This window comes from Oreochromis niloticus, linkage group LG7 (assembly GCF_001858045.2).
Source record: "Oreochromis niloticus isolate F11D_XX linkage group LG7, O_niloticus_UMD_NMBU, whole genome shotgun sequence".
Lineage (NCBI taxonomy): Eukaryota > Metazoa > Chordata > Actinopteri > Cichliformes > Cichlidae > Oreochromis > Oreochromis niloticus.
In genome coordinates, this window is record NC_031972.2 from 9,429,683 (window position 1) to 9,457,604 (window position 27,922).

Here is a 27,922-nt window from a genome sequence, read left to right on the forward strand (position 1 = left end):
TGACCGCGGGCCCCAATTCACCTCTCGGGCTTGGAAGGAATTCTGCACTCAGATCGGCGCCAAGGTCAGTCTCTCTTCGGGCTTCCACCCTCAGAGCAATGGACAGACTGAGCGTACCAACCAAGAGCTCGAAGCAGCACTCCGCTGTGTCGTCTCTCACAACCAGACCACTTGGAGCGAGCAACTGCCCTGGATCGAGTACGCCCACAACTGCCTGACCTCTTCTGCCACCGGACTATCGCCGTTCGAAGCCTCACTTGGCTACCAACCACCTCTGTTTCCAGCCGTGGAAGGTGAGCATACCGTACCTTCAGTGCAACATCATTTCCGCAGGTGCCGCCGGGCCTGGCGGTCCACCCAAGCCGCTCTACGTCGGACGGCGGAGCGCAACAAGGCGCTCGCCGACCGCCGCCGGATCCCTGCACCGGACTATACGGTTGGGCAGAAGGTATGGCTCTCCTCGCGCTTTGTTCCCATTCGTGCTGAGTCGAAGAAACTTTCCCCAGCATTCATCGGTCCATTCGAGATCGAGGCCCTAGTCAACCCTGTGTCAGTTCGTCTAAAGCTGCCTCGCAACATGCGTATCCATGATGTTTTTCATGTCTCCCAGGTCAAACCCGTGCTCTCCAGCCCGTTGTGCCCTCCTTCCGGGGCCCCTCCGCCCGCCCGGCTCGTGGATGGGCAGGAAGTGTTTAACATCACCCGCATCATGGACTCTCGGCGGCGGGGGAGGGGCGTCCAGTACCTGGTGGACTGGGAGGGCTACGGGCCAGAGGAACGTTCCTGGGTGCCCCGGTCGGCGGTTCTGGCTCCTGGTCTGCTCCGCGAGTTTCACCGGCGGCATCCGGGTAAGCCTGGTGGGTCGCCGAGAGGCTCCCGTTGAGGGGGGGTACTGTCATGACCCTGTGCCTCCTCGGCGATCCCTGTATGGCTACAAGTATGTTGCGTCTCTCTCTCTCTCTCTTCCTGTGCACGGCGCTCTACGGGGCGGAGTCGTGACGACTCCAGCCCCTGGCTCAAACACCTGCGACTCATCAGCTCATCACCACGCTCACTTAAGGCGGCGGCTGAGGAAGCTTCTTCGCTGGATTATTGTGTAACACTCATTCTCGCCAGCCTGGGACCACCACTGGGTGAGCTAGCCGGAGTCCGAGCCAACCTGAGCCGCTGCAAGGATCGTGTACATAGTCCCTTTCCCTTCTGTGCCTGTGTTCTCCGGAGACCCTCTTCCTGTGCCCCCTCCTCCTCACCTGTATATATTCGCACCTGGTGTTTGTATTGTGGAAATAAATTGTGAACTCTAGTAACGGTCTGCCTCCGAGTCTCTCCAGAGCCTGACAACTACTCTGTACGGTTCTGTGCCGACTACCGAAAGGTGAATGAGGTGTCACAGGATGATGCCTAATCAATGGCCCGATGAGCTCCTGGACCATGAACAGTGGAATGAGCACTAGGTTTAACCAAGGGCTTCTGGCAGATACCCTTGTCTGCAGAGTTCAAAGAAAAAATGGCCTTCTCCACTCCGTATTGTTTCTACCACTTCTGTTTGGCTTGTTCGGGGGCCCAGCCACATTCCAGGGCAGGGCTCATGGCCAACACGAAGAAGTGTGTGCTTGGACAAAGGGAGGTACAGTATTTGAGGTATTCTTTGGATGAAGGCAGGTGCATCCACAGATGGATAAAACAGCAACTGTCGAATTCTGTCCCAAGACCATAAAAGGGGTGAGGGGGTCCTTGGGGCTGGCTGGTTACTACCTCCAGTTCATGCCCGGCTTGGCGAACCTGACCAACCCTTGACTGATCTCACTTGAAAGGGTGCAGGTAAAGAAAGCTCTCTGTGGGGAACCCCTGCTCTACACTCCTAACTTCTCCCTACCTTTTATTCTGCAGACGGACACTTTGAACAGAGGGCCGGGGGCCATTTTGTCCCAGCAGGTAAAGGGGTGTCAACTGTCCAGCTGTATACATCAGCTGGAAATTGTCAGAGTGGGAGGCCAGGTACGGTATGGTGAAGAGAGGTCACCTCTGCTGCTGAGCATAAATTCATCTGCGTCACCACCCCAGAAAAAGCAAGTTAACAGCACCTCAGATTAGAGCCCAGATAAATGCAACAGGGAGTTCCAGCAGCAGACAGATCTCTACATCAACTGTTCAGAGGAGACTGTGTAAAACAGCCTTTTTGGTCAAACAGCTGCTAAGAAACTATTACTAAGGAAAAGCAACAAAGCAGAAGAAATATATCTGCACCAAGAAACACAAAGAATGGACATTAGAAGAGTCTAATGAGTCCAAATTTGAGATCTTTGGTTCCACCCGCGATGTCTTTGTGCAGTGCGGAAAAGGTGAATGGATTGTCTCTATGTGCATGGTTCCCACTGTGAAGCATGGAGAAGGATTTATTCAAAATTGAAGGCACACTGAAACAGGATGTCTACCACAGCATCCTGCAGCAACATGCCATCCCATCTGGTTTGCGTTTAGTTTGCGTCATTTAATTTTAACAAGACAATGATCCAAAATACACCTCGTGGCAGTGTAAGGGCTAACTGACCAAGAAGGACAGTGATTGCGCCAGATGGCCTGGCCTCCACAGTCACCTGACCTAAACACAATCAAGATGTTTTAGGACGAGATGGACCACAGAGTGAAGGCAAAGGGGCCAGTAAGTGCTCAGCACTATTTCAAGACTGTTGACTGTTGAAAAATGATTTCAGGTGAATACTTCATGCGGGTCATCGAGAGAATGCCAAGAGTGTACAAAGCAGCAATCAAAGCAAAGGGTGGCTATTTTGAAGAATCTAAAATATAGAACATGTTTTGAGTTATTTCACAGTTTTTTGTTTACTACAAAATTTCATATGTTCATTAAAGTTTCAAAGCCTTCAGTGAAAATCTAAAATGTAAATAGTCATGAAAATAAAGAAAAAACATTTTAAATCCAAACTCCTGCTTCATAGTATAGGCCTCTGGCACACCGAATTCTGTCAACTTCAGGGAAGCAGAAAGCAAGCTTTAAACTTTCTGACTTTCTATTTTCTGCAAAAATAGGTCAAATATGGACAGTGGTAAGAATAGCTAGTCTTTTCTGCCAAATCCAGCCCCATGACATCTACCCAGAAAAGTAATCTGTTAACAGTCTAACTGTGCAGCAATTGTTAACGAAGTAATTTAGTAACAGCATGTTAACTTTAACAAACATTAAATGCTGTTGGCTTCACTGAGAAACAAATTTAAACACACTGATTACAAGTTTTTTAACTTCTTCAAAAGAGAACATGATCCTCCAATTGGTAATAATCCTGCTCTCTGATGCTATTAAGCCAGTGGTTTAGATTTGAAGTGAGCTACTGGGCATACTTGTACCCAAGCGGAAACTCTTCTTTTTGCAGACCAATCACAGTTTAGTGTACTGCTTCCTCCTACTGGTGAATTAATGTAAATGTTTTCTTTGTTACTTGATTGCTTTAAGTTAACTTTACTCAAAACAGAGAGTAAACTGTTGTTTATACTGCCTATTCAACAAAGCATTTCTTTTTTTTTTTTCACGAAGACAGCAAAGTGAACCAAATCAAATTCGTTGTTTGTGAGCACAAGCTTGGCCAAATGAAGGTTTTTCCTACAGCTAACAATAACTTGGGAAAAACAAGTAAAAGTATATATTGTACATGATTTTACAGTGTAAGGTGAAACTGTGTGCACATTGGAAGTGATTTGCAGCGATGTGTTAACCACAGGCCGCACAAAGTAGCATTCAGTGATTTCAAGCGACTACAGGCAAAATAACTGCTGGCAACATGAGGTGGGAGAGACCCAAGCTAACTTTTCTCAACTTCCAAGATTCCCTCTATGAGAGGGAAGAATAATGTTGATTGACATATGACCTGTTAGTAAATACACTAGAGAATCACCTAGGCAACTGAAGCCTGGATGCAAGTGAGCAGCCATCAACATCAAAGTGCTGTGCAGTGAGTGAACTGTTTCCAGTGTGGATGCAGCTTAAGATAATCAATGTTTAGTTTTCACTTCATGTTATAACACACAGAAATGTGAGCGGTTTCAGTTTGGTCATGTAACTGTTGACAAAAAACATCCACTCAAAAACTGGAAACTACTCCTTTCAATTTCTGTAAATATAAGTGTTGATATTAACAATGAGTTGATACCTGCTCAAGTAAAAGGAATATCTATAACTCAGCAGCAGTCCAAAAGCACTATCGTGAAATTATTTTTAAAGTAAATAACTCACCGTAAGTAAGGCTTTACTATTGTTTTATTTAAATCAAGTTGTTATACAATTTTCAATTATATAAAAAGGGGCTTGACAAGTTTAATTAAACTCTCTGGCAGCTTTGTTCCAGCTACACTTGTTTTGGTATGCCATATAATATTTTCAGATATTTCAGTATTCAAAATCTTGCAAACTACATCTTTTCAAAGCCACTGTGGTGTGATCAATCAAACGTGTCTTGGGCAAAAACAGTGCAGTCATGTTTACATACTCTTAGCACTTTGCCTGTGAATGAATGCAGCATTTAGACTTTGATGTCATTTTGTCTCCCACACAGTCAGCTGTTTGTACAAATGTGTTCTGAATCATTATAACTCATCTTGAACTGATATCATTAGCTATACTGCAGTATTTCTTTCCCTTCCTCCTTGTCTTCAGACTTAACATCAGTGACAGTGACATGCTGACGATCACTGATGGAGATGAGGTCACAACTCGTATTCTGGGGCGCTATGTTGGAGGCAGCAGCCCCTTCAAGCTCTCCTCAACGACCCCTGATCTGACTGTGACCTTCCACTCTGACCCGGCGGGGCTTGTCTTCGGCAAGGGGGAAGGCTTTATTATCAACTATATAGGTGAGAATAACCGCTAAAGGTCTATCTTTGCTTTATGTGTTAAAAAAAGAGTATAAGCTGCGAAAAAGAATCTTAAAATCTACCCATCCATCCATCCATCCATCCATCCATTCTCTTCTGCTTATCCAATTTTGGGTCATGGGCTAGGGGGTTGGGCATTGGATGTGTACTTCTCACAGCAATCTAACATTAGATTCCACACTCAGTTATAGTTCACTATTTTAGATTTACACTGCATCTTGGCAATAAATCTTACGGAGTTGGAATGCCTGTTTGACTTCCCCTTAATGGTGCCACATTTGTACGGAAAATGGATTTAGGGTTTAGCAGCATTTTAGCAAGATTTTTTTACTCAACTCTGTAAAAATGATTTGGGCTTTATAGATAATTGGGACACTTTCTGAAGAAAACCTGGTCTTGTTAGGAGACATTGCAACTATCCCAACTATAGTGAACGGATACTGGATGGAACAGCTGTCATTTCTGGAAATCTGGCCAAATTTATTAAAGTGCCAAAACTTTAAAAAACTAGAACATACCACTATTCATCACTGAATCAACACCATTGATATTTATTTAGATTCTTTTTCTATAATCGATCTTTCTGAGTTAACTTCAGTAATTATTTCCTCCAAATCATCTCTTTTAGACCCCATTCCTACAAGACTGCTCAAAAAAGTCCTACCATTAATTAATGCTTCAATCTTACATATTATCAGTCTATCTCTTTTAATCCTGAAAAAGTTGATTCTGTTCATCTCGACGTAGCATTTTCAGTTGAAGAAATGTTTTATCACTCATCCAAATGACTCCTTAGGTCTCAGCTGACTGCAGTTTTCTCCAACCTTTTAAACAGTACATTTGCACAATGACTGGAACTAGCAACACCGGTGAACAATGGGCTGTGAGGTCAGTTCCTTCATTATTATGCAAATTTTTATGACCACTGATCAACAACCAGTACTCAAATATCATTAATCAATGACAACGATCAATGGCCATGAGTACCAGAGTTGGGGAATCATAGCATTGTGAAAGATGTATTCTTAGGCCTCGATGACAAAAGACGATCTTTCCCTTTTCATGGAAACGGCCTCCTTGACTCCCTTCTCAAACCAGCAGGATCTGTACATCCTCATCATTGAAAGAGTGGCCACTGGCCTGTAGGTTTGAATATGCTGTGTCCTTGCCTCACAAGTTAGCTCTTCTATGTTCTGCCATCCGCTTAGCAAGAGGATGTTTGGTTTCCCAATGAATGTATCAAGGCAATGCTCCTGGCACTTAACACTGTACACTATATTGCTCTGTTTGTGCCAAGGGACGGGTTCTATGCACAAACATGCCAATTTTTGGCACAGTGTGTTTTGGGGTTTAAAAGCCACACAGACACTGTGTTTAGATAAAATGCGTCTCAACTGTTCCGATACTCCTGACACATAAGGGATCAGTAAGGGTTTTCGCTTAGGCTGTCATGGTCCTGGGTCTGGTGACCCAGAGTTCATGTGTTTTTGAGTTTTTGTTAATATTCCAATGTCATTCATGGTTTACGTTCTCTTTATGGGTTTTGTGCCTATGTATAGTTTATAGTCTTTAGGGTTGTGTCTCGATGTCTTCCCTGTGTCACCGTGTTTCATGTTTCCTCTCGTCTCTCCAGTTAGTAATGTCCCCCTGTTTGGTTCTCCCCCGTTCTTGGTGTTAAGCTTGTGTGTCTTTGTCTGGTTTTTCATATTTGTCGTGCTTCCAGTTTTATTTTGATAGTCCTTGTTCTTCGTAAAATGTATTCAGTTTTGCTTCCCCTTTGTCTCCTTATGTCAGATTAGTCTCCAGCTGTGTTCCCACCTGTTCCCCATCCTCTCGTTATCCTGTGTATTTAATCCCTCAGTCTCCCTCTATTTGTTGTCACATTTTCCACGTTAGTGGTATGTCCAGTCATTAGTGGCCAGTCAGGAGTGTCTTAGTTTCTAGTTTATGTTTGGTTTGTTTCTTTAGTATTCATGTATTTTGTTTTTTAGTTAATTTTTCCTAGAAAATAAAGCTGCTGCTTTGAGTTAGGTTTTCCATATGAGAGTCCTGTGTTTGGGTCCTAACCCAGCCTGCCACACAGCTTACCACACAGCTCACCACATAGGTAGCAGTTGTCCTTCTTCTCTCCTGGATTGCCTGGAGCTTTCTTTAGGCGCCTTCCCAGCTTTGATTAATGCCCAGCTTGAATAACCACATTTACTCAGAGCCTTCTTGATATGATGTTCTTCTGCTTCCCTTGCCGCCTTATCTGTGGGGATCGTGTTCGCTCTGTGTTGTAGTGTCCTGATGACACCCAGTTTGTGTTCCACTGGATGATGAGAGTTAAACCTTAAATAGTGATTCATATGTGTTGTCATTTTTCATATCCTCCCTGGTGAACTTGATGTGTTGGTCCAGTCAGTTAATGTGATCAGTGAATTGTGGTATGTCCGGAGAGTTGATTCTCACCCATGTGTCATCCACATACCTGAGCCAATGACTTGGTGGTGTTCCACGATAAGGATAACAGAGCCTTCTTTTCCACTTCTTCCATGTACAAGTTGGCCACAGTGGGTAAAACTGGGGAACGCATGGCACGCCTATGTTTTTGCCTGTAGTACTGACTCTTGGATGTGAAATATGGGGAATGAAAACAGTTCTAAGAGCAAACACCTTTGGTCAGTGCTGAGAGTTCAAGGTTCTTTATTTGCCATTTGTGCATAAAACCAGCAGTCAAGGCAGATTGGAGTTCTTGTGCAGAGCTCTCTTAGTCATAGTAAGCATGTTAGAAAAATAAACAAGACAATACAATGCTAATATAAATTGTAAATTCTAAATTATACTCCCTTTACAAGAGGGGTGGCAGTATATTCCCAAGAGTCTAATTAGATATTAGACTCAGATATTGCACAATTAGGTGTGCACATTTCTCACTTGTCATTTACACGTGTAAAGTGGCATGGTTTTTGTTTTGCCATCAGTCTGACTGTGGTGGGGAAGAAGCTATTGAAAAACCTTGTTCTGTGAGTGATGATGCTGTCCGCTCTGCTGTGTCTTAGGTTATGTGTGCAGTTCTTGGGTCGGAGCTTTTGTCTGGATGGAGAGAGTCCCTGATAATTCCCTCTTTTTCCCTCTTTTCCGGCAGCACTGTGTGTGAGTCCATAGATGGAAGTTTTGTTGTGTTGCTGAGATTGGGGTTTATCCTGTAATCTCTTACGAACTACCTCCACTGCTTCAGTAAATGGCACACAAGTGAAGAGCGATGTAGCATCATACAAGGCCATTGTTTCATCTGCCTCCATAATGACATCTTTCACCTTCCCAACAAAATCCAAGGTATTCTGGATGTGGTGTTCAGAGCTGCCTACCAACGGGTTGAAACTTTGAGATGTTATAAGTGACTGAGTTGATCATACAGACAATTGGTCTTAAAGATAGACCCTGTTTATGTATCTTAGGTAAACCATACAGACTTGGTGTAGCTTCCCCTGGGTCTCATTTTAGGGGCTCATAAGTATTTTTGTCACTGAGCTGTGACAAAATTTTCTCATGATAGTCTTTCTGGTTTAGCAAAACAACTACCCTTGTCTGCTGGAAGGATGATAATATTGTTGTATTTCTCTGTTTGGGTGAATTGCCTGTCACACATATTTTTTACCCACTTGTCCTCATCCTCGTTGTGGCATTTCTTCTAGCTGCTGAGGGCATTCTCACTTTTCATGCTGTGCTAGAAGAGCCTTTTCAGTTAATTTAAACACCTTTCGAAGAATATTCTCTAGAAGCATTGTAAGACACTGTCAGATCTGCTCCTCTTTAGATTTTAGCACATCGATGGTAAAGATGTATTTGTCTCAGCTATTCATTGCGGATCTGGTTCTGTGCCTTCTGGAGGATTTTTGCTGCCCGGAGGCCCGATCAATGGTCATTGATCAATGATCTTTGATCACTGGCTGTTGATCATTAGTCATGACAATTTGCATATTAATGAAGAAACTGACCAGCTCATTTTTCACCAGCAGTGCTAGTTTCAGTCATTGTGCAAACTTACTGTTTAAAAGGTTGGGGAAACCTGCAGTTAGCTGAGAGTGAAGAAGTCACTTGGATGTGTAACAAAATATTTCTCCCACTGAAAATGCACAGATGAACAGAATCAACTTTTTGGGATTTCCTTTTCTGAATGATTGAGCATACATCAAGATATCTCTATTAATCACTAACAATTTGCTGCTTGGGGATTATAAAGATATTGATAATTTTATTTCTCGCGTTTGCTATCATGGATCTGGGCACAGAATAAACTAGGCATGAATCATAACAGACATGTGTCCGATATTAGATCTGTATATCTGCACTAAGGGTATCAGTTGAGGGAACAGCTTATATAGACTGGCACTTAATTGATCTGATCTGCAGGGATTGAATTTGTAGAGTGTCTTATTTAGCACTGTGCCTAATTTATTGTCTATTATTCTTTCAAAAGTTGTGGTAGGTTGTGGTAGAAAACACTGGGTTGCCAGCTTAAGCCCAAAAGAAGGGAACTCAAAAACATTAAGCGCTAATGCATACTTGTTTTAAACTTTGGTTATCACTGACAATCTGAACAGAAAATAAAAAGGCACTGGAATTACCATTTAAACTTTAATTTACTTTTCTAACTCATTTCAGTTTTGTCCATTCTCAAGTTGTCCACTTTACTTTTCATCTTCTATTTTCTGTCCTCTCATCTTTACTTGTTTTTTACTTATATTACTCTGCTCCTATTCAATCACATCCTATTTATTTCACCATCTTGAAATCATGCTCACAATCCTGAAGTTTCACAAAAACCCTAAAGAAGCTCTCCTGCTCTTTTACTATTCTGCAATGCTTCCCTTATCAACACCTTATAGTAATTTCTATGGGGACTTAGACACACTGTACAATTTACTCATGACACGCTCACTGCAGGTTTCCCCAGGGATTAAATCAAGTTAACAGTATGAATACATAGTCTGCTGTCTTTGACTATATGTGGGTGTTGCAGTGTGTGTTTGTGAAGAGAATAAATGACAGAGCACACACACTGAGGCTGCACAGAAGAAGAGACACAGCTCAATAGAGAATGAAAAACTGATTCAGGAACTTCGGTTTACAAATCCCTAGAGGCCCATTATATCCTACAGTGTAATACAATACTGTACACCCTCTGATCAATCATCAGAATTACATATCTACAGTCTGCACATTGGTCCCAGGAGGAGTCTGCTTACGTATGTCTCTCTTGGCTAACTTTTTAAGTATTCAATATTTAGTAGGAGCTGCTGAAATTGGTTTTGTTTATTTTTTTGTTTGCACTTGAGACATTATAACTTTATATTACAATGCATTACAACATCATAGGGCGAATAACAATAAACTGATTGTAAAGATATTAATTGATATTAATATTGATCATTAAATTTATCTGTGTTTGCTATCATGACTCTGGGCATAGAATAAATCAGTCATGAATGATAACAGACATGAGTGAGAAACGACATGGGGTGAAGGTGGGTCGCAGAGTGGCTTGTAGAGGAAGCTGCAACCGTACGCAGGCCAAAGCAAGCTTAATAATGTGTTCGATATATATAAATATAAAGCATCTTGAGGCAACTACTGTTGTGATTTGGCGCTATATAAATAAAATTGAAATGAACTGATAAGGTCTATCTGCATTAAAAAGATATAGACAATGCTGTATATGATTGATCACATAATTATATTTTGTATGAACTGCTTTTCAATACTGACATCGGAGAACAAGTCAGAATAGACAAATCATAGAATAATGTAATTTTCTCTGCAGTCCTTTATGAGTCTTCGTAAGTCACATTTGGAGGACTTGTTTAAATGGTTGTCTCCCAAAATGTGCCCTCTGAAAGGGCAAATTCTACAAAAACCTATGCCATTAAGACAGTTACAAAAATAAGTGTGTCCATGTCAGCTTTGTTCCTCTTTATAATATTAAAATAAAAAGCCAGATCTGCCCAAGAGCTAACATAGCAGGAGGGTTTGAACTGCACACTTTAATGCTGGAAAGATCAGATGAAATCCAAGATCAAATCAGTTTGTTTAAAAAAGCTACTCAATGATGAGGAATGCATTGATCTTGCTGAATCTCATTCTGTGTAATTAATTCATGATGTCTGAGGGCTTCTCACCATAACCGCATTAACGCAGCAAATCTCCATTAGCGAGTTAGCGCGGATCGCCCCGTGTGTGGGGCTGTGCGACGCTAATGTGTTGGGGCCAAAGTGCTGTGTTGTCTAAGCTGGCTATGTTCATCTTTTATAGTATAGTATTTGTTTTTTCTTTCATTAGAGCTCTTTGAGGGAGCACAAAGTCAGCCATTTGTATTGTTTTAACTCAAAGGTATGACTTATACTGTCCAGAATCTGCTGGATTAAGGCAGCAGCAGAGATTCACATGAGAATGTGTTAATTTAAATACATTCTGTTACTTTGCAGCAACCCCCCAAAATTATGACTGGTGGCACATCAACACAGCCAAGACAATTGCCTAAGAGCTTTTAATAATTTTGTTGAGGACACCTTCAGTGGAAATTTGAATTCAAACTCTGTCTTTTCATCAGCAGCTTTAGTAGCAAGGTGTCTGTGCCAGAGTGAATGTGCTGGAGAGTTGATATTTGAAGACAGTCCAACACTGAGGAAATCCATACTTCCATCACATTCTATCATATCGGGGTGGCTGTAGCTCAGGAGGTAGAGCAGATCATCTACTGATCGGAAGGTTGGTGGTTTGATCCCTGGCTCCCTCTAGTCTGCATGCCAAATATCCTTGGGCAAGATATTAGTCGCTCTCCAACGCATCCATCGGAGTATGAATGTGTGTTATTTTAGATAGTAATACAAAAACATTTACTATTTACATGGAAATCAGCTGTGCTGTTGTTTTGACTTGTTTTTTTTTTTTTTCTTGACTTGCAGCTACCTGAACTAAGCCTGAACAATGTATATTGGCATCGTAATAACGAAGCCATTAATCAGACTGTCTTTTCTTTTGTACTTTTGTCAGAGGTGTCTCGAAACGACTCTTGTCCAGATCTGCCTGAGATCCAGAATGGCTGGAAGACAACATCCCATGTTGCACTGGTGCGAGGGGCTTGTATAACCTACCAGTGCGATCCTGGTTATGACCTGGTGGGGCGAGAGACTCTCACCTGTCAGCTGGATCTTTCCTGGAGCTCACAACCCCCATTCTGTGAAAAAAGTCAGTTCTGCTTGTTTTATTTGTTTGTACAATAACCTTTATCTGTTCTTCATGGAATTAATTAATTTTAGGTATTTCCTTGGTCCCTACAGGAGGAATTTTTAATATAGTTGTTGACAAATTGGCCATTCATCTACTGCCATGGGCCTCATTTATCAGTGTGATTCATCAATATTATCATGTGCATGCGCATGAAATTGTCCAAAATGTCTTGGTATGCTGAAGGATTAAGAGTACCTTTCACTGGAACTAAGGGACTGAGCCCAACTACTGAAAAACAACCCCACACTATGATCCCCCTCCACCAAACTATACACTTTGCACAGTGCAGCCAGATAAGTACCCTTTTCCTGGCAACTGCCAAACCCATACTCATCCACCAGATTGCCAGATGAAGAAGTGTGATTTGTTGCTCCAGAGAAGGCCTTTCCACTGCTCTAGGGTCCAGTAGCGGTGTGGCTTACACCACTGCAACTGATGCTTTGCATTCCATTTGCATCTAGGACTCAACAGCTGTCTATCTGCATGGGTGTTGGACTTCCTCAATGAGATCTCATGCGGTAAGAGTGAGTAGGTGTGTCTCTGACAGCATCGCCACTATCTCGCCGCTGCTGTACTCCCTCTATACTTCTGACTGTGTGGCCACTTAAGGCTCCAATACATTGTGAAGTTCGCTGATGACGCAGTGGTGTTGTGCCTCATCTCCAACAATGATGAGGTGGCCTACATGGACAAGGGGACGAACCTGGCATCGTATGCTCCTTGGTTTGCAAGACCAAGGAGCTGGTGGTGGACTTCAGAAGGAGTAAACACAAAGTCTACAAGCCCCTTATCATCAATGGCGCTCCAGTGGAGAGGGTGCTGTCCTTTAAGTATCTCAGTGTCCACATCTCCTCAGACCTGACATGGTCTACTCACATTCAGGCCCAGTCCAAAAAGAGCAAGGCAGAACCTGTACCATCTCCACCAACTGAGGAAGTTCGGGGTCTCTCCAGTGATCCTCAGGACTTTCTATTCAAGCGCTGTGGAGAGCATCCTCACACAGAACATCACATCCTGGTATGGGAATAGCTGTGTTCAGGACCGAAAAGCTCTTCAGAGAGTGATCCATGCAGCAGAACACTGCTGCAAGTAGGTTCTCCCTCCCTATAGGACATTTACACCAGGAGATGTTGGTCCAGAGCAGCTCAGATATTAAAGGACAGAAGGTTCTGCACCATCAGGGCAAAAACAGAGGGACTCAAGAGAAGCTTCTATCCTCAGGCCATCCGAGTCCTAAATCTGAACATGCCCCCCCTCCCCTCATAGCATCCATAAGTGACTGAAACAGGACCTCATATCATATTCTCGTCACATTCCAGAACTGTCACGGTCATCTTTAATACCATATCTGATTCATTATTACATCACAGGCTGCTACACTGATCATGCTGGTCACTCTGTTGAATTACTCTGTTTATATTACTCTGGTCACTTGTTTACTCTATGTGCTATTAATACATTGCTACTATGGCACAAAACACTGTAACATTCCATTGCATGTACATTTTCAGATTTTTAATTTAAAATTTCCAGATTTTTATTTATTTTATTTTATTTATTTACTTATTGTCTATAATGTCTTGCACAGTTAAATGAGGAGCTCAGGGCACATTTCATTGTGTGTTGTACTCGTATGACTATGCATGTGACAAATAGAATAGACAAGAATCTTGAATCTTGAATCCACTTGATATAAGGCTTGGATGCAGCTGCTTGATCATGGAAACACATTCAATGAAGCTCTCTGTGCACTGTTCTTGGCCTAATCTGAAGACCACATGAAGTTTGGAGGTCTGTAGAGGTTGACTCTGCAGAAAATTGGGTACCTCTGCACCGTATGCACTTCAGCATCCACTTACCGCACTGTAATTTTATGTGACCTACCACTTCATGGTTGAGTTGCTGTAATTCCTAACTGCTTCCACTTTGCTATAATTCCACCACCAGTATACTGTGGAATATTTAGTTGCATGGAAATTGTTTGACTTGTTTCACAGCTGGAATCCTATCATGGTACCAGACTGGAAACATGCTAAAAATGACATGCTAAATAAATTTCCTTACCATTTTGTATAGAAGCTTATACAAAATTTAAAAATGCGGTTCATAATGGTAGCAGTAGCTATAACTAGTTTTAGCCTTAAACTACCCTAATGGATTTCCATCAGAATACTCAAGGTTTCTAACACTGAGACAGGCCATTAAGAAAAACAACTTTACCTGATTTACATTTGGCTGATCTTGTTTTCAAAAGTATCTTCTCAGGCATGATGCTACTATATTGCTATTTTTGGATCACTCTCCTGTGTGTAGAGGAGGTAGTGAGCTGTTTTCAGCAGTTTGTAGTTTTTAGGCTTGAAGGGAGTGTATCAGGTGAGGAATGAGTATAGGGTCATGATCCTCATTTGTTTAACTTTCATCTCCCCTTTTGACTTTTGTCTATTCCAGGAGCTCCAGCTGTAACTGGACATTTTAAACAGTATAAAATGGAATTTGGGAGCGGGGGGCGTGTTGTGGATACCCTTAGTTCATTCTTACTCTTACAAATTAACTGGCATTTGTAAATGACCTTTTTTAGTTTTACTGATCGCCAAAGCTTTATGTAGCTCACACAGTAAGACCTCTGCCTCACTGTGCTGATATAAAAGACAGATAAACTTGTCAGAATTTTTGTCATCCTTTCAGCAAAACCAGGCTTGAACATATACACCCTAAAAGTAATAAAACCCCACTCTAAATATGTAACTTTTACTGCTTGGAACCATATTTGTGCATTTTGGATCTCACACAAGTTACCTTGAATTAAAAGAAATAGCCCTAGCAAGTACATTCATGTAGATTGTACCTGCTCTGCTCTGCTCGGCATATAATAGTGTCTATCTCTGGTCTTATGTTATTTTTATCAAAATGTATTATTGTTTTTCTAAAATTATATCTCTTATCATTCATCACAGTCTCTGCTGTCTTCTTTCTCAGTCATGTACTGTTCAGATCCTGGCCATGTTGAGCATGCAACCAGATCCCTGTCTGACCCGAAACTCCTAGTGGGGACAACCATTCAGTATAGCTGCAACACAGGCTTCATCCTACAGGGCGGTGCCACTATCACTTGCTATGGACGTGAGCCAGGAACGCCTGTGTGGACGTCTCATCTGCCTCACTGTGTCTGTGGGTATTTGAAAGAATGTTTCCAGACATAAAAGAAGACATGGGAGGTTAGTCAGTTCTCTACCGGCAATTGCTGATATGTATTTTAGCAAACTGGTGAGCTGAAAAAGGGTCCTGTAGTTTGCTAGTAGTATGCCAGCATCAGAATTTCGGAAGCCTATCATCTGAATAGGCAGTCGCATATGACAGCTAACTGAAGATAAGAGGCTGTTTCCCTGCTTTTTTCAGTCTAACATGAGGGGGTTGGTGTGATTTCTTGCAAAAAAGGCCTGGCTCTCTTTTTCCTTTGCTAACAAAGATCACAGCGTCTCTGCATGCCAGAGACGATGCTTCATCACCCGTATTTTATCTCAGCACTCATGATATTTGCGTACGTGTGTGTGTTTTCAGGGTTATTAATGTTTGGGTGAAGTGTTTGATATGTAAATGCGATGCTAATGCACCATAGCAATCAACCCTCAGCCACCTGGAGGTGGAGGCGGAGATTATCCGTGAGTCATGTCATCTCAGCCAGAGTTTGTCAAAACCTGTCAGTCGAGCTATGACGCAGAAACCTCTGATTTGTGCTGAGAAACTCAATGAGTTCCATGCAGTTTCTTTTTCTTTCTTCTTTTTATCTAGCTGAGGATTCTGTTTCCTGTGAAAACCCCGGTGTCCCTGACAACGGCTACCAGATCCTGTCCAAGAGACTTTACCTGCCTGGCGAGTCCCTAACCTTTGTCTGTTACCAAGGTTACGAGCTCATAGGAGAGGTTGCAATTAAATGCATCCTTGGAAATCCCTCTTTTTGGAGCGGCCCACTTCCACTCTGCAGGGGTGAGAATTTTTGAGGACATTTTATTTTAATATACATTATCATGGAAAATTTTTAGAGGCTTTGGATTATCCTAATTCATGAGAACTCATAACTCCTGTAACAGATGGTTTGGTCCCCAAAGCTCAGTATAAGTTGTTTTCACACAAACTCCAACACAGGGCAGCAGAATTAGAGCCGGCTGTCTACCAACTGGAAGGTCATTGTTCTGTCCAGAGCTCCTCCAGCTTATGTGCTGTAGTGACCTTGGTCAAGCTATTGAAAGCCAGATACATCTGCCACATGACAGTTAAAATGCTTAAAAATATAGAATGAAGTGCACCATGAATGCAGTTGCGATCAGATGTTTATATCCACCCATCATGCACATGAATGTCAAGGTAATATGGGGTTTCTAATGATTTCTTTGATTTCTTTGAAGTATACATCTAGGCTCATATATACATATATATATACACACATATATACATACTATATATACATATATATATATGCACACATACATAGTGAGAGAGAGAGAGAGGGAGATTGCCCGCAGGGGCTAGAGGGGTATTTTTTTTATAGAGCTATCCCCTCTCACCCCTGGGTGCAATCTATCCTTCAAGCTCGGGTTCTCTACCAGAGGCCTGGGAGCTTGAGGGTCCTGCGCAGTATCTTAGCTGTTCCCAGGACTGCGCTCTTCTGGACAGAGATCTCTGATGTTGATCCTGGGATCTGCTGGAGTCACTCGCCTAGCTTGGGAGTCACCGCACCTAGTGCTACGGTTACTACTGGGACCACTGTTTGTTACCTTCACCCTCCACATCTTCTCCAGCTCTTCTCTGAGCCCTTGGTGCTTCTCCAGCTTCTCGTGTTCCTTCTTCCTGATGTTGCTGTCATTCGGAATCGTTACATCGATCACTACCGCCATCTTCTTCTGCTTGCCTACCACCACTATGTCTGGTTGGTTGGCCACCACCATTTTGTCCATCTGTATCTGGCAGTCCCACAGGATCTTAGCTCGGCCATTCTCCACCACCCTAGGGGGCATCTTCTATTTTGACCTCGGGACTTCCAGGCCATACTCGGCAAGATGTTTCTGTATACTATGCCGGCCACCTGGTGGCTTGTCTGGTGTGATAGACCCCAACTTCTATGGACTTTATGCTCAGAGCTTGTTCCCGTGCTGCCATGATTAGTGCCTCTGTGCTGTCTTTCAGTCCAGCTTTGTCCAGCCACTGGTAGGATTTCTGGATGTCAGCCACCTCCTCTATCTGCCGGTGGTACAATACCGTACAGGGGCCTGTCATTCCATGATGGTTCCTCCTCTTCCTTGGGTTTCTGCTGCTTGAGGTGTTCACTGAGCATGCGGTTGGTTGGGGCCATCTTCCTGATGTATTCGTAGATGTTTGTTCTCTCATCCTGGACGGTGGTACTGACACTTACCAGTCTCCAGGCTCCTTCCTTCCGCTTAGCATACAGCCTCAGGGTGCTGGACTTGGGGTGAAACCCTCAATGCATGGTCAGGAGCTTCCTTGTCTTGATGTCAGTGGCTTCCATCTCCTCCTTTGGCCAGCTTATTATCCCAGCATGGTACCTGATCATGGGCAGGGCGTAGATGTTGATACCCCAGATCTTGTTCTTAATATTCAGCTGACTACTCAGGACTTGCCTTACCCACTGCAGGTACTTGTTGGTTACAGCTTTTCTAGCGGCCACTTCCCATTTGCCTGTGGGATCCCCAGTTAGCTGTAGCTGTCCTCTATGTCTGCAATGTTACCTTCTGGTAATACAATTCACTCAGTTCTGACTACCTTCCCTCTCTTTGTTATCATCTAACTACACTTCTCCATTCCGAACAGAATTCCCATTTTATTGCTGTATATCCTGGTGGTGTGGATCAGTGAATCGATGTCGATCGATGTCTTGATGGTGACTTGTGCCGTGGGCTTGAAGTTGGCCTCTAGTGTTGTACGCCACATCCCCATTGAGTTCCTCATGAAGGCTCTTCGGGTCTTGTTGATCTTGTACAAGTCTAGGCATTCCAGAATCAAAAGGTGTGGAGCATCGAGTCATAGGCGTTCTTGTAATCAGCCCAGGCAGTGCACAGGTTGCTAAGTCGACTTTTGCAGTATCAGGCGACTACTCGGTCTACCAATAGCTATCTATGTGTATTGCCTCTGTACTATTTTTAATTCATTATGTAAATCTCCAATAAACTAGGAAAATGAAGGCCATGTCATAGTTATTGTGTGTCTTTTCCATGCTGTTATCCTTGTATAGCTTCTGCTGTTGTGCTGAAAGCTTAGAAAACTCAAGGAGATGAGTGCAGTCCAATCCAGTCAGGGTGCTGTCTTACTGCAGGGAATCTTCAGGCTCAATCTTCTTAGAATAGAATAGAATAATCCTTTAATTGTCCCACAAGGGGAAATTTGGTTGTAACAGCAGCCAAAAAGACAAACAAACAGTACACAGGACACAGAACAGAAACATACACAATTTTTTCTTACATATTTACAATGGACAATGGTTACTATAAACAGTACTGTACAGTTATTAAATTAAATATAAATAACTACAGATAAGAAGCAAACCAGGTTGTAGTGCGAATCGGTTGATTAACTTATTGCAGTTACAGCGCAGATGTAAACATCTATGATTGTTGGGAGCAGTTCTGATTGTACAGTCTGATAGCTGCAGGGAGGAAGGACCTGCGGAAACGCTCCTTCATGCTTCTAGGATGCAGCAATCTCTCACTGAAGGAGCTCTGCAGTTCAGCAACATTTACATGCATGGGGTGGGAGACTCTGTCCATCAGAGATGTTATTTTGGCCAGAGTCCTTCTGTCTCCCACCACCTGCACTGGGTCCAGGGTGCATCCCAGAACAGAGCTGGCCTTCCTGATGAGTTTATCCAACCTCTTCCTCTCAGCTGCCGATAAACTGCTGCTCCAACATACCACACTGTAAAAAATGACAGATGCCACCACAGAGTCATAGAAGGTCTTTAAAAGCGCTCCCTGTACTCCAAATGACCTCAGCCGCCTCAGCAGGTAGAGTCTGCTCTGACCCTTCCTGTAAAGAGCATCACTGTTGTGGCTCCAGTCCAGTTTATTATTCAGGTGAACACCCAGGTACCTATATATTCTTGAAGGTTCCCAAGCTCAGAGAGAGTTAGGAGACAGAAAAACACAGAAAATGTTAGACATACCTGTGCAGGTTGGTTAGGTAAATTCATCAGGAGATGATATGTGTGGGGGTTTTTTTTTTTTTTTTAATTACCCAGCTTATTTTAGTGTAATGAATTAATAAATTAGTTGTCCATGTTAAACAAAGTGTCACTAGTCACTATTAAGTTATGCAGTCAATATGTACTAATACAGTGATTAATTGGATTAGTGTGATATTTAGTTTAATTCATAATTTATTTTTGATTCTTTTACAACTTACTGTATATGGGTAATTTTTTAAAGTTGGAGGCATATTTTAAATGTCTTTTTGGTCTTTCACCTTCCCTCTGCTTTTACCATCAGCTGAGCTGCAACATAATATAGAGGGCAACATTCCATAAAATTGCAAAACCTAAAAACAAGAAGTCTTGAATATGCTCTGTGAACATTTATTTATAGACATTTATCACAAAAATAGCTGGCCGTGTCACTGAATATTTTGCAATTATCATTTTATTATACCAGGTCATACTCCCAGTGGACCAGCATTATGGTGGATGGGATGGATAGGGCTTAGTGCTAAATTCTGGAAATTACTGTGAGGCTCATGATTCACCTTTTCTGAGAAAAAAAAAAAAAAGCATCTCTTGCTTGCTTAAAAGCTCTGTTTAACTCAAATCTCAATCTTTTTTAAACTGGAACAAAAATAATTCCATGTGCAATTTCAGAGCACATGGAATTAATGTTGATGGATTAAATAAAACTGATCAATTAAATATTACATAGTCCCCTAGTTCACAAAATGCTGTGAGACAGGGTTGAATTGGAATACATAAGAAAAGAAAGATTTCCTATTGCCCACTTCTGTCAGAGTGGGCATAAGCAAACATACAATTCAAGAGAACGTTATGTAAATAAATTCAACACAAAAAGTTATGTCAATTTTCATATGCACTGACTGACAGAATGATGTCTTGCAGCCAACCAAGACTGCTTTGGCAACCATGCTTTGGAAGGTGAGTGTGTCTGTGTACAGTATGTGCTGTGGGCTAAAACCCTATACAGTCTGTTTTATAGAATTTAAAAAACAAACAAACAAAAAAAAAAAAAAACAACCCTCAAACAAACCACCACACAGGCAACAAAGCTTTACCTATCTGTGTGCTCTCCCTGCATTTGCATCAACTTCATTCCCATGTTTTGTTTCTACCACCAGCTGTGTTTATCCATGTGGTTTCACAGAGCATCCATCTATGTTTGCTAAACCACCTCTAATGAAAGCTTTAGAAGCTTTATGTATTCTCTCGATAACGATCTCCGGTTAAATAAACCTTGTTTTATTCATGTTTTGTCTGTCAGTTGCAGAAGCGACTGCGGGTTCCCCTTTGAATGGAGGAAACATAGCACTGGCCATTTTCATCCTCATTTTGTTGCTGTCTGTGCTGCTGGGAGGAGTGTACGTCTATGTCACTCGGTAAGATCCTAGACCATGAAATTTATATACAAGGGTGAGACCTTAATTGTTTCTGACTGTTATTCTCTTGATAACATTTGTTTCATTAGCACAGTCTGAGTCACAGCTCATACTATGCAGGCTCTTGGTCAGAACCCCATTCGTGTCACCTTTTAACTCACTTACTGCTACAACTGTAGCAAAAAGTTAGGGGTCTTTCACATAATCTAGACCTCAAAAATAATGCAACATATTTGTTTCTTAGAAAACCAGAAGCTAAATCTTTGACAGTCGCACACTGGCGCTGATCCATTGTGAAGGAACAGGTTCTAAAACTTCGATCTCTGAATTTGTTTTTTTGTGTGTGTGTCTGTTTTTGCTCATTATGTGTATTAGGTGCCGATATAACTCCAACTTAAGGCTGCCTCTTATCTACCCCCACCCTTACCGACAGATCACTGTGGAGACAGAGTTTGACAACCCGCTCTATGAAACAGGAGGAGTAAGTTCTATTCAATTCAGTTCAATTGAATTGAATTTTAATTTAGATACTGCCAAAATTACAACAAATACCTCAAGTGTGGGGTAAAAGCTGCAGGAGTACATTCAATGTGTCTACGTGTCCATTCCTTTGATTTAACAATTCTCTTTCAATTACAGCAGGACACTCGAGAGTATGAAGTATCGATATGAGAATCTTCTCAAAAGATATTTGTGAAGCGTGACAAGACTGACCGCCCTGACCTAACTCTTCACACTCTCCTCTCTCGCTTCTCCACCCAGGAGGAGGCGATGTAAATACAAATAATGATGTCCAGCCCCTTCTGCATTGATGGATCCTGTTCTCTCCTTCTCTGATGTGACAGCTTTTGTAGACATTATGGGAATTATGAGAAGTCACTTGAAGCAAAAAGGAGAAAGACAATTGATAGTCAGCAACTGACCAGTCTACCACTCTGGGAGAGGTTGAATGATAGAGGACATGGGGAAAAGGCCCAAATAACATCCGAGAACATCAAACATGGGTCATTTTCACACATGTACTGCAGTTCCTAACTTCTCTACAAAATGCCTAACTGAGGTCCAAGAGTTGGATTGAACATTAGGCAGTCGTTAACTTGCCAGCTGCCTAGTCCGTGTGATGGCATGATAGTGCAGGTATTATAGCAGGATTAGTGCACCCACTAGTGCAAGTAAATGCACAAGTGTGTGTCGTATGTGCTGCCTAATGCACACTCTATACAAGCAGCTTTCTCACCTAAAACACATGAATCATTTTCCAGAAAAAGCAAATACCTCTGAAGTATTTCTTGTTGTGTATTACATGTAAGGAAAAATGTGGAAAATATTCCAGTTAGGTTCTTGTAAAATTGTCTGAAGTTCATGTGTGAAAGTGGCTATTGTGGGAAATGAAGGAGGGAGAGATAGGAAATGAGAGGAATGTGGGTATCAAAGCACTTTTTAGTATTTTTTCCTTGACTGTAAAAGTCTGAAGTTATAATCCTTAAGATTTTTTTATCATATTTTTGAAACTATTTATCATGATTTTTTCTGCAGTAGTCTTTGAATAGTCTCAAATTCTGTAATCTCAATACATTAATTACCAGTTCCAGGCAGGATTCTAATTGTCTTCACACAAAGAAGACATTCACAGAAATCAAGACTCACAAGTATGCACAGCAGAGTGCTGTATCATTAATCAAATATCTGCTTAAATGTTGAGAAATTTCCAGAAAATCTGCAAAGGGCCCACCTTGTTATGTAAATATTAAGAGCTGGTTTATAGAGGTTAGCAGTTTTGTTTTGTGTTCCTCTCACTGCAGAAGAACATTTAATGTGAAAAACAGCTCTACTGTATTTATAAGTTCCTTTTCTGTACCAGATTAAGCTTAATGTTTATACTTCACTCTGAAACACTGTTGAGCTAGTTTCAGTTTGGAGACTCTAGTTTTAAAAACTGAGACGTTTGTGAAACAATCAAGCACACATGGCTGCCACCTAGAAACTACTTATATATTTCAAATTACACAAGTATGTCTTTCATTCTTCTTCTGTTGGTACTCTTTTCCCATTGCCATGCTTCCTCAGGATATGGACTGCTAACATTACCATTGCATTAACTTTGCGATTAATTCCTATCTGTGTTTAAGCAACTTTGACTGATTAGTACTTGTGTGCTATTAAAACTTTAAACAGTAAAACTTTACCTCAGCACACGTATGATCAGTGTACATGAATAGTCAGTGTGATATGCTTGTGTGTTTGTATAGACACAGGCTGTTTCAGAAACTGGATAAAACAGCATTTTAGATAACATTTTTAGTGCGAATCTGTGGATTTATATTACCCATTGTGTAGTTGTAAGCTAGCTTTCTTGTTAAATTCAGCAATTGACTGAATTTTGCAGAAACTCCAAGAAGCATTTACGGTATTTCCTTAAAGTCTCTCTCCTTTTTTCTTTTCATATTTGTATGTTTATGATTCAGAACTTCGTATACACTGGTCTCCAAAAGTATGCGAACACTACGGTAAAATTTCACTTTACTTTAGCATCATATTTATCACATCATGCTAGCATACCAACTTGATGGATACAGAACTTCTGCAGAATAAGAAAAATTATTATGAAAATTATAAGACAGAATTTATAGTGACCATTGTAATTTTACTGGCAGCCTGTTTCAGATGTACCTCAGATGTTGGTGCCCAGTGGAGCACTTTTAAAGGAGTTATATGACGAACAATATGATCTGCTGTGTGGTACAGCCCATCCAATAGGTTTGGATATTTTCACTAAGGCTATACTATATAATCAATCTAGTACTTAACTCTAGTTAGCTGATATTTGTGTCTTTATATTGTACACATAAACTTTAGGAAAACAACATGCTAAGCATGCTCACTAGCATTAAAAATTATTTTATGGCAACACTGATCTTACTTAACACATCTATGTTCTGGTAAAAGCGGTGTTTGTTATTACTATGGTAAACACAGGTGTTGTTAAATTACCCAGGACTGAAATCTTAAGGATTACAACTTCTAAAATGTCATATAGAATGCTAAAGGTGGGTTTATTTCACATATCCATTTCATATCCACATTCATGGGTCATGAAAAGTCCTGTCTTTTCATAAACTGAAAATCAATATTTAGAAAAAAGTAAAGGTCAGTGCTTTCTTTTATTTGTTACCCAGTCTGACACAGGATTTGCAGTACTGTTGTTATATTTCTCTCACATGTAGTTCAATTGATGGACTGTAACAGACTGGCCTCAGTATTGCTGGGTCTGGACTAGCAGCGTAAATAGTGTAGCTGTAGTTAACTTATTGGTCTTCTGGTACAAGCTCAGCAAACCCACCAGATAATGTATTTATTTTGATGTACTGTACATGTGATGTTTTATGCGGACGGATAAATGTACATTTTCATTATGAGAATACAAATGTTAACAGTTTCCCTAAATAAATGGTAAAACCTTAAAAACTTCAAATGATTCTTTTTAAACACTGAGGTATTTTGTTTTGTCTTATTTTGTTAAAGGAAACAAATGCAAAAATTATTACACCTTTTTTTTTTAATCCAGCGTCTAGCCAGACAAGACATCTGATACTCCCAAAAAGTTGATTTTGTTCATCTGGATGTAGCAATTTCAGTGGGAGAAAGATTTCAAAACTCATCCAAGTGACTTCTTAAGTCAGCGTCCCTCCTTGTCCAGGATGTGACTTCCTTATCATTGAAAGTCCTGCCTAGTCCTGGCCTGACAGTTAGCTCTTATGTGTTGTGCCATCCACTTAGCCAGAGGTTGCTTGGTTTTCCTGATGTATAAATCATGGCTATCCTCCTGGCACTTAAAGGCATACACTATATTACTCAGTTTGTGCCGGGGAGATTTCCATCAGTAATGGGGGGCGTTTAAGACGTATACTGTAAACCAACGCATACAGATAGTATTGACTCTTATTGTACAAGTATTGACTCTTACTCTGTTTGTGCCAGGGAATGAATCCTTGGGGTGGACCAATTTTTGGCGCAGTGTATCTTAGAGCTTGAAAGCCACAGAGACACGGCGGGCTGGCTGTAGCTCAGGTGGTAGTGCAGGTTAGCTACTAAACGGAAGGTTGGTGGTTCAGTCCCAGTCTGCATGCCAAGTATCCTTGGGCAAGATACTAACCCCATGTTACTCTCTGATGCATCCATCAGAGTGTGAACGTTAGATAGGAAGCACTTAGAAACAGCATTAAAAAGTGCTTGTGTGAATGGATGAATATGCAAGTTGTGTAAAGCCCTTTGAATGCTCAGATAGAGTAGAAAAGTGCTATATAGGAACTAGTCCATTTACCATTTTGGGAGAAAATGTATCTCAGCTGTTCCAATAATCCTGACACATAAGGGATCACTGAGGGTTTTCGCTTAGGCAGCAGTTGTCCTTCTTCTCTCCTGGATCGATTGGAGCATTCTTTAGGTGCATTCCCAGGTTTGACAAATGTCCGGCTTGGATAACCATATTCACTTAGGGCCTTCTTGATATGATGTTCTTCTGCTTCCCTGGCAGCTGTTTCTGTGGGAATGGTGTTCGCTCTCTGTTGAAGTGTCCTGATGACACCAAGTTTGTGCTCTAGTGGACGATGAGAGTCAGTACTATCCGTATGCATCGGTATACGGTATACCTCTTATAATCTCCCCCATTACTGATGGAAATCATTAACTTTTTTTTAACTAACATCTTAACTGTCTTTAGTAACTTAATATATCTTTAGTTATAGTATTGCATTATATTCAAAAGGTAAAGCTAAAAAATGACTATATATGGAAAAAAAAAAAAAACATATTATATGGAGGACCAGGGCACCCATTAGAGGTGAAGTATGACTACCTACCTCTAAGTCAGGGATAGGGAACTCCAGGCCTCGAGAGCCGGTGTCCTGCAGGTTGTAGATGTGTCCTCCAACACAGGCTTAAATGGTTCTGATTTCTAATTTAAAGTTCTACAGAGGCCTGGTAATGAACTAATGATGTGATTCAGGTGTGTTGACCCAGGGTGAGATCTAAAACCTGCAGGACACTGGCACCAAGGCCTGGAGTTCCCTACCCCTGCTCTAAGTCACAGGTGTCGAACTCCAGGCCTTGAGGGCCGGTGTCCTGCAGGTTTTAGATCTCACTCTGGGTCAAGACACCTGAATCACATCATTAGTTCGCTACCAGGCTTCTGGAGAACTTCAAGACATGTTGAGGAGGTCATTTAGCAATTTGTATCAGCTGTGTTGGATCGAGGACACATCTAAAACCTGCAGGACACCGGCCCTCGAGGCCTGGAGGTCGACACCTGTGCTCTAAGTGTATTAACATTAACAACCTCAATTAAATGTAGGTAAATTATGCTTAATATATTATAAAACACACACCACACAAGTTTTCCATTAATGACTTCTCATTTATTTTGTAACAATTGTAACAACAATTTAATACAATTTCTCCTCTGTTATTTTCTTCAATGCCATGTTCCACTACAGATCAGAGCAGCTACCTACTGTAAACTCTACTCTCACAGAGCTTGATTATCTTGTTAGTAGTTTTAGATTTTCATATGCATATGCATATACATACAACTTTGGATACTATGGCTCATCTGAAAAAGAATCAGAAATAAAGGCTGAAATGTCACCTGAAATGTAGATAACTTGTGAGCTGGAGAGGAATGGTTCTCACTAATTTAGAAGATCTTCACTTATCTTGGAAAATAGTTTGTTGCCCTACAAAAGAAAAAAACATCTGTAAAGCTATAACACCTTATAATATCATCAGTAAGAACTACCCAAGGTTTCCCTTCAGTACTTCTCACAACTCTGCAGAGCAAGGTTTTCCTTTAACCTTAACTTGTGATGACTTCATGAAATTCTTCACAAATAAAATTTTAAACACTGGTGAAACAAATTATTCGTAACCATCTCACAAATGTATTATATACTGCTACTTTCAATGCCATTGATATTTATTTTAGCTCTTTTTCTCCAGTTGATTGCAGTTAACTTCAATGATTACTTCCTCTAAACCAGTGTTTCCCAACCTTTTGGAGCCACAGCACATATCTCACATTAGAAAAATTTGAATTTTCTCCAAGACCCAGGTCAGATTGACTACTTTTTCTTTTCAAATATTCATCTATTGCTATTATGCACTGCGTTGTCTCACTCACAGCATGAATATAGTAATCTTCCACGGCATACCTGATCATGTCTCACGGCACACCACAGTGGTTGGGAAACACTGCTCTAAACAAGACTGTTCAAAGAAGTCCTACAATTAATTACCATTTCAATCTTTGTTATCTCAAAAATTATTGAAAGAGTGGTTGTAAAAAGGCTATGTGATCATCTGCCTGACTGAAACTCTTATTTGAAGAGTTTCAGTCAGTTTTCATTGCTGTTCACAGTACAGAAACTCCTTCAGTGAAGGTTTAAAATGATCTCCTTATGGCATCTGACAGTGGACTGTCATCTTGTTAGTTTGTCTTGCTGGACCTTAGAGCAGCATTCAATACTGCTAACCATAATATTTCATTACAATGATTAGAGCATCTTGTAGGTCTTAAAGGTACTGCGCTACAATAGATTGCATCATGTCTATCTAATAAACTCTCATTTGTTCATGAAAATGGGGAAGCTAAGCATCGTTGGCCTAATTAGCACTTAGATCGGAGACCGCCTGGGAATACCAGGTGCTCTAAGCTTGAGAAAGACACCCTTAAAGGGAAGTTTTTCCTTCTCACTGTCACCAAAGCACTTGCTCAGAGTGTGTCATATGATTGTTGGAGTTGTCTCTGTTTTCTTTGTATTATTGTATGGTCTTGTTTCACCAAGGCAGTATGACTAGAAGGCATAGCAGGCATTTTCATTGCTATGCAGATGATATCATGGATAGATAACTTTATTTATCCATGAAGCCAGATAAAACAGACCAAGTAGTTAAACTACAGCACCTGAATGACCTCTAATTTCCTGCTGAGGTTTTTGCACTCGGCACAAAAACCTTTCTTTTCTTCAATTTGTGCAGTAGCTTAAAATTAGAAACATCCTGTCCCACAGTGATGCTGAAATACTAGTTCATGCATTTATCTCTTCTAGGCTGGACTGCTGGAATTCATTATATCAGGATATTCTGAAAACCCCTTGAAAAACCTTCA

At 41.2% G+C, this 27,922-nt stretch overlaps 1 protein-coding gene across 8 annotated transcripts in view; it reads left to right on the top strand.

The window, feature by feature from the left end:
• Window positions 1–24,225, top strand: part of sez6l (seizure related 6 homolog (mouse)-like) — a 111,614-nt gene extending 87,389 nt beyond the window's left edge. The window contains exons 10-17 of one of the 8 annotated variants that reach the window (XM_005449465.4): window positions 4,667–4,863; window positions 11,920–12,114; window positions 15,133–15,324; window positions 15,946–16,140; window positions 20,267–20,302; window positions 20,652–20,760; window positions 21,136–21,241; window positions 21,403–24,225. In XM_005449465.4, coding sequence (XP_005449522.1) covers window positions 4,667–4,863; window positions 11,920–12,114; window positions 15,133–15,324; window positions 15,946–16,140; window positions 20,267–20,302; window positions 20,652–20,760; window positions 21,136–21,241; window positions 21,403–21,432 — 1,060 coding nt within the window. In that variant the 3' untranslated portion in view covers window positions 21,433–24,225. Of the gene's footprint in view, window positions 1–4,666; window positions 4,864–11,919; window positions 12,115–15,132; window positions 15,372–15,945; window positions 16,141–20,266; window positions 20,303–20,645; window positions 20,761–21,135; window positions 21,242–21,399 lie in introns of those variants that run through there. The other 7 variants (XM_005449463.4, XM_005449466.4, XM_005449464.4 and 4 more) reach the window with 7 other exon arrangements.
• Window positions 24,226–27,922: the final 3,697 nt, after the last annotated feature.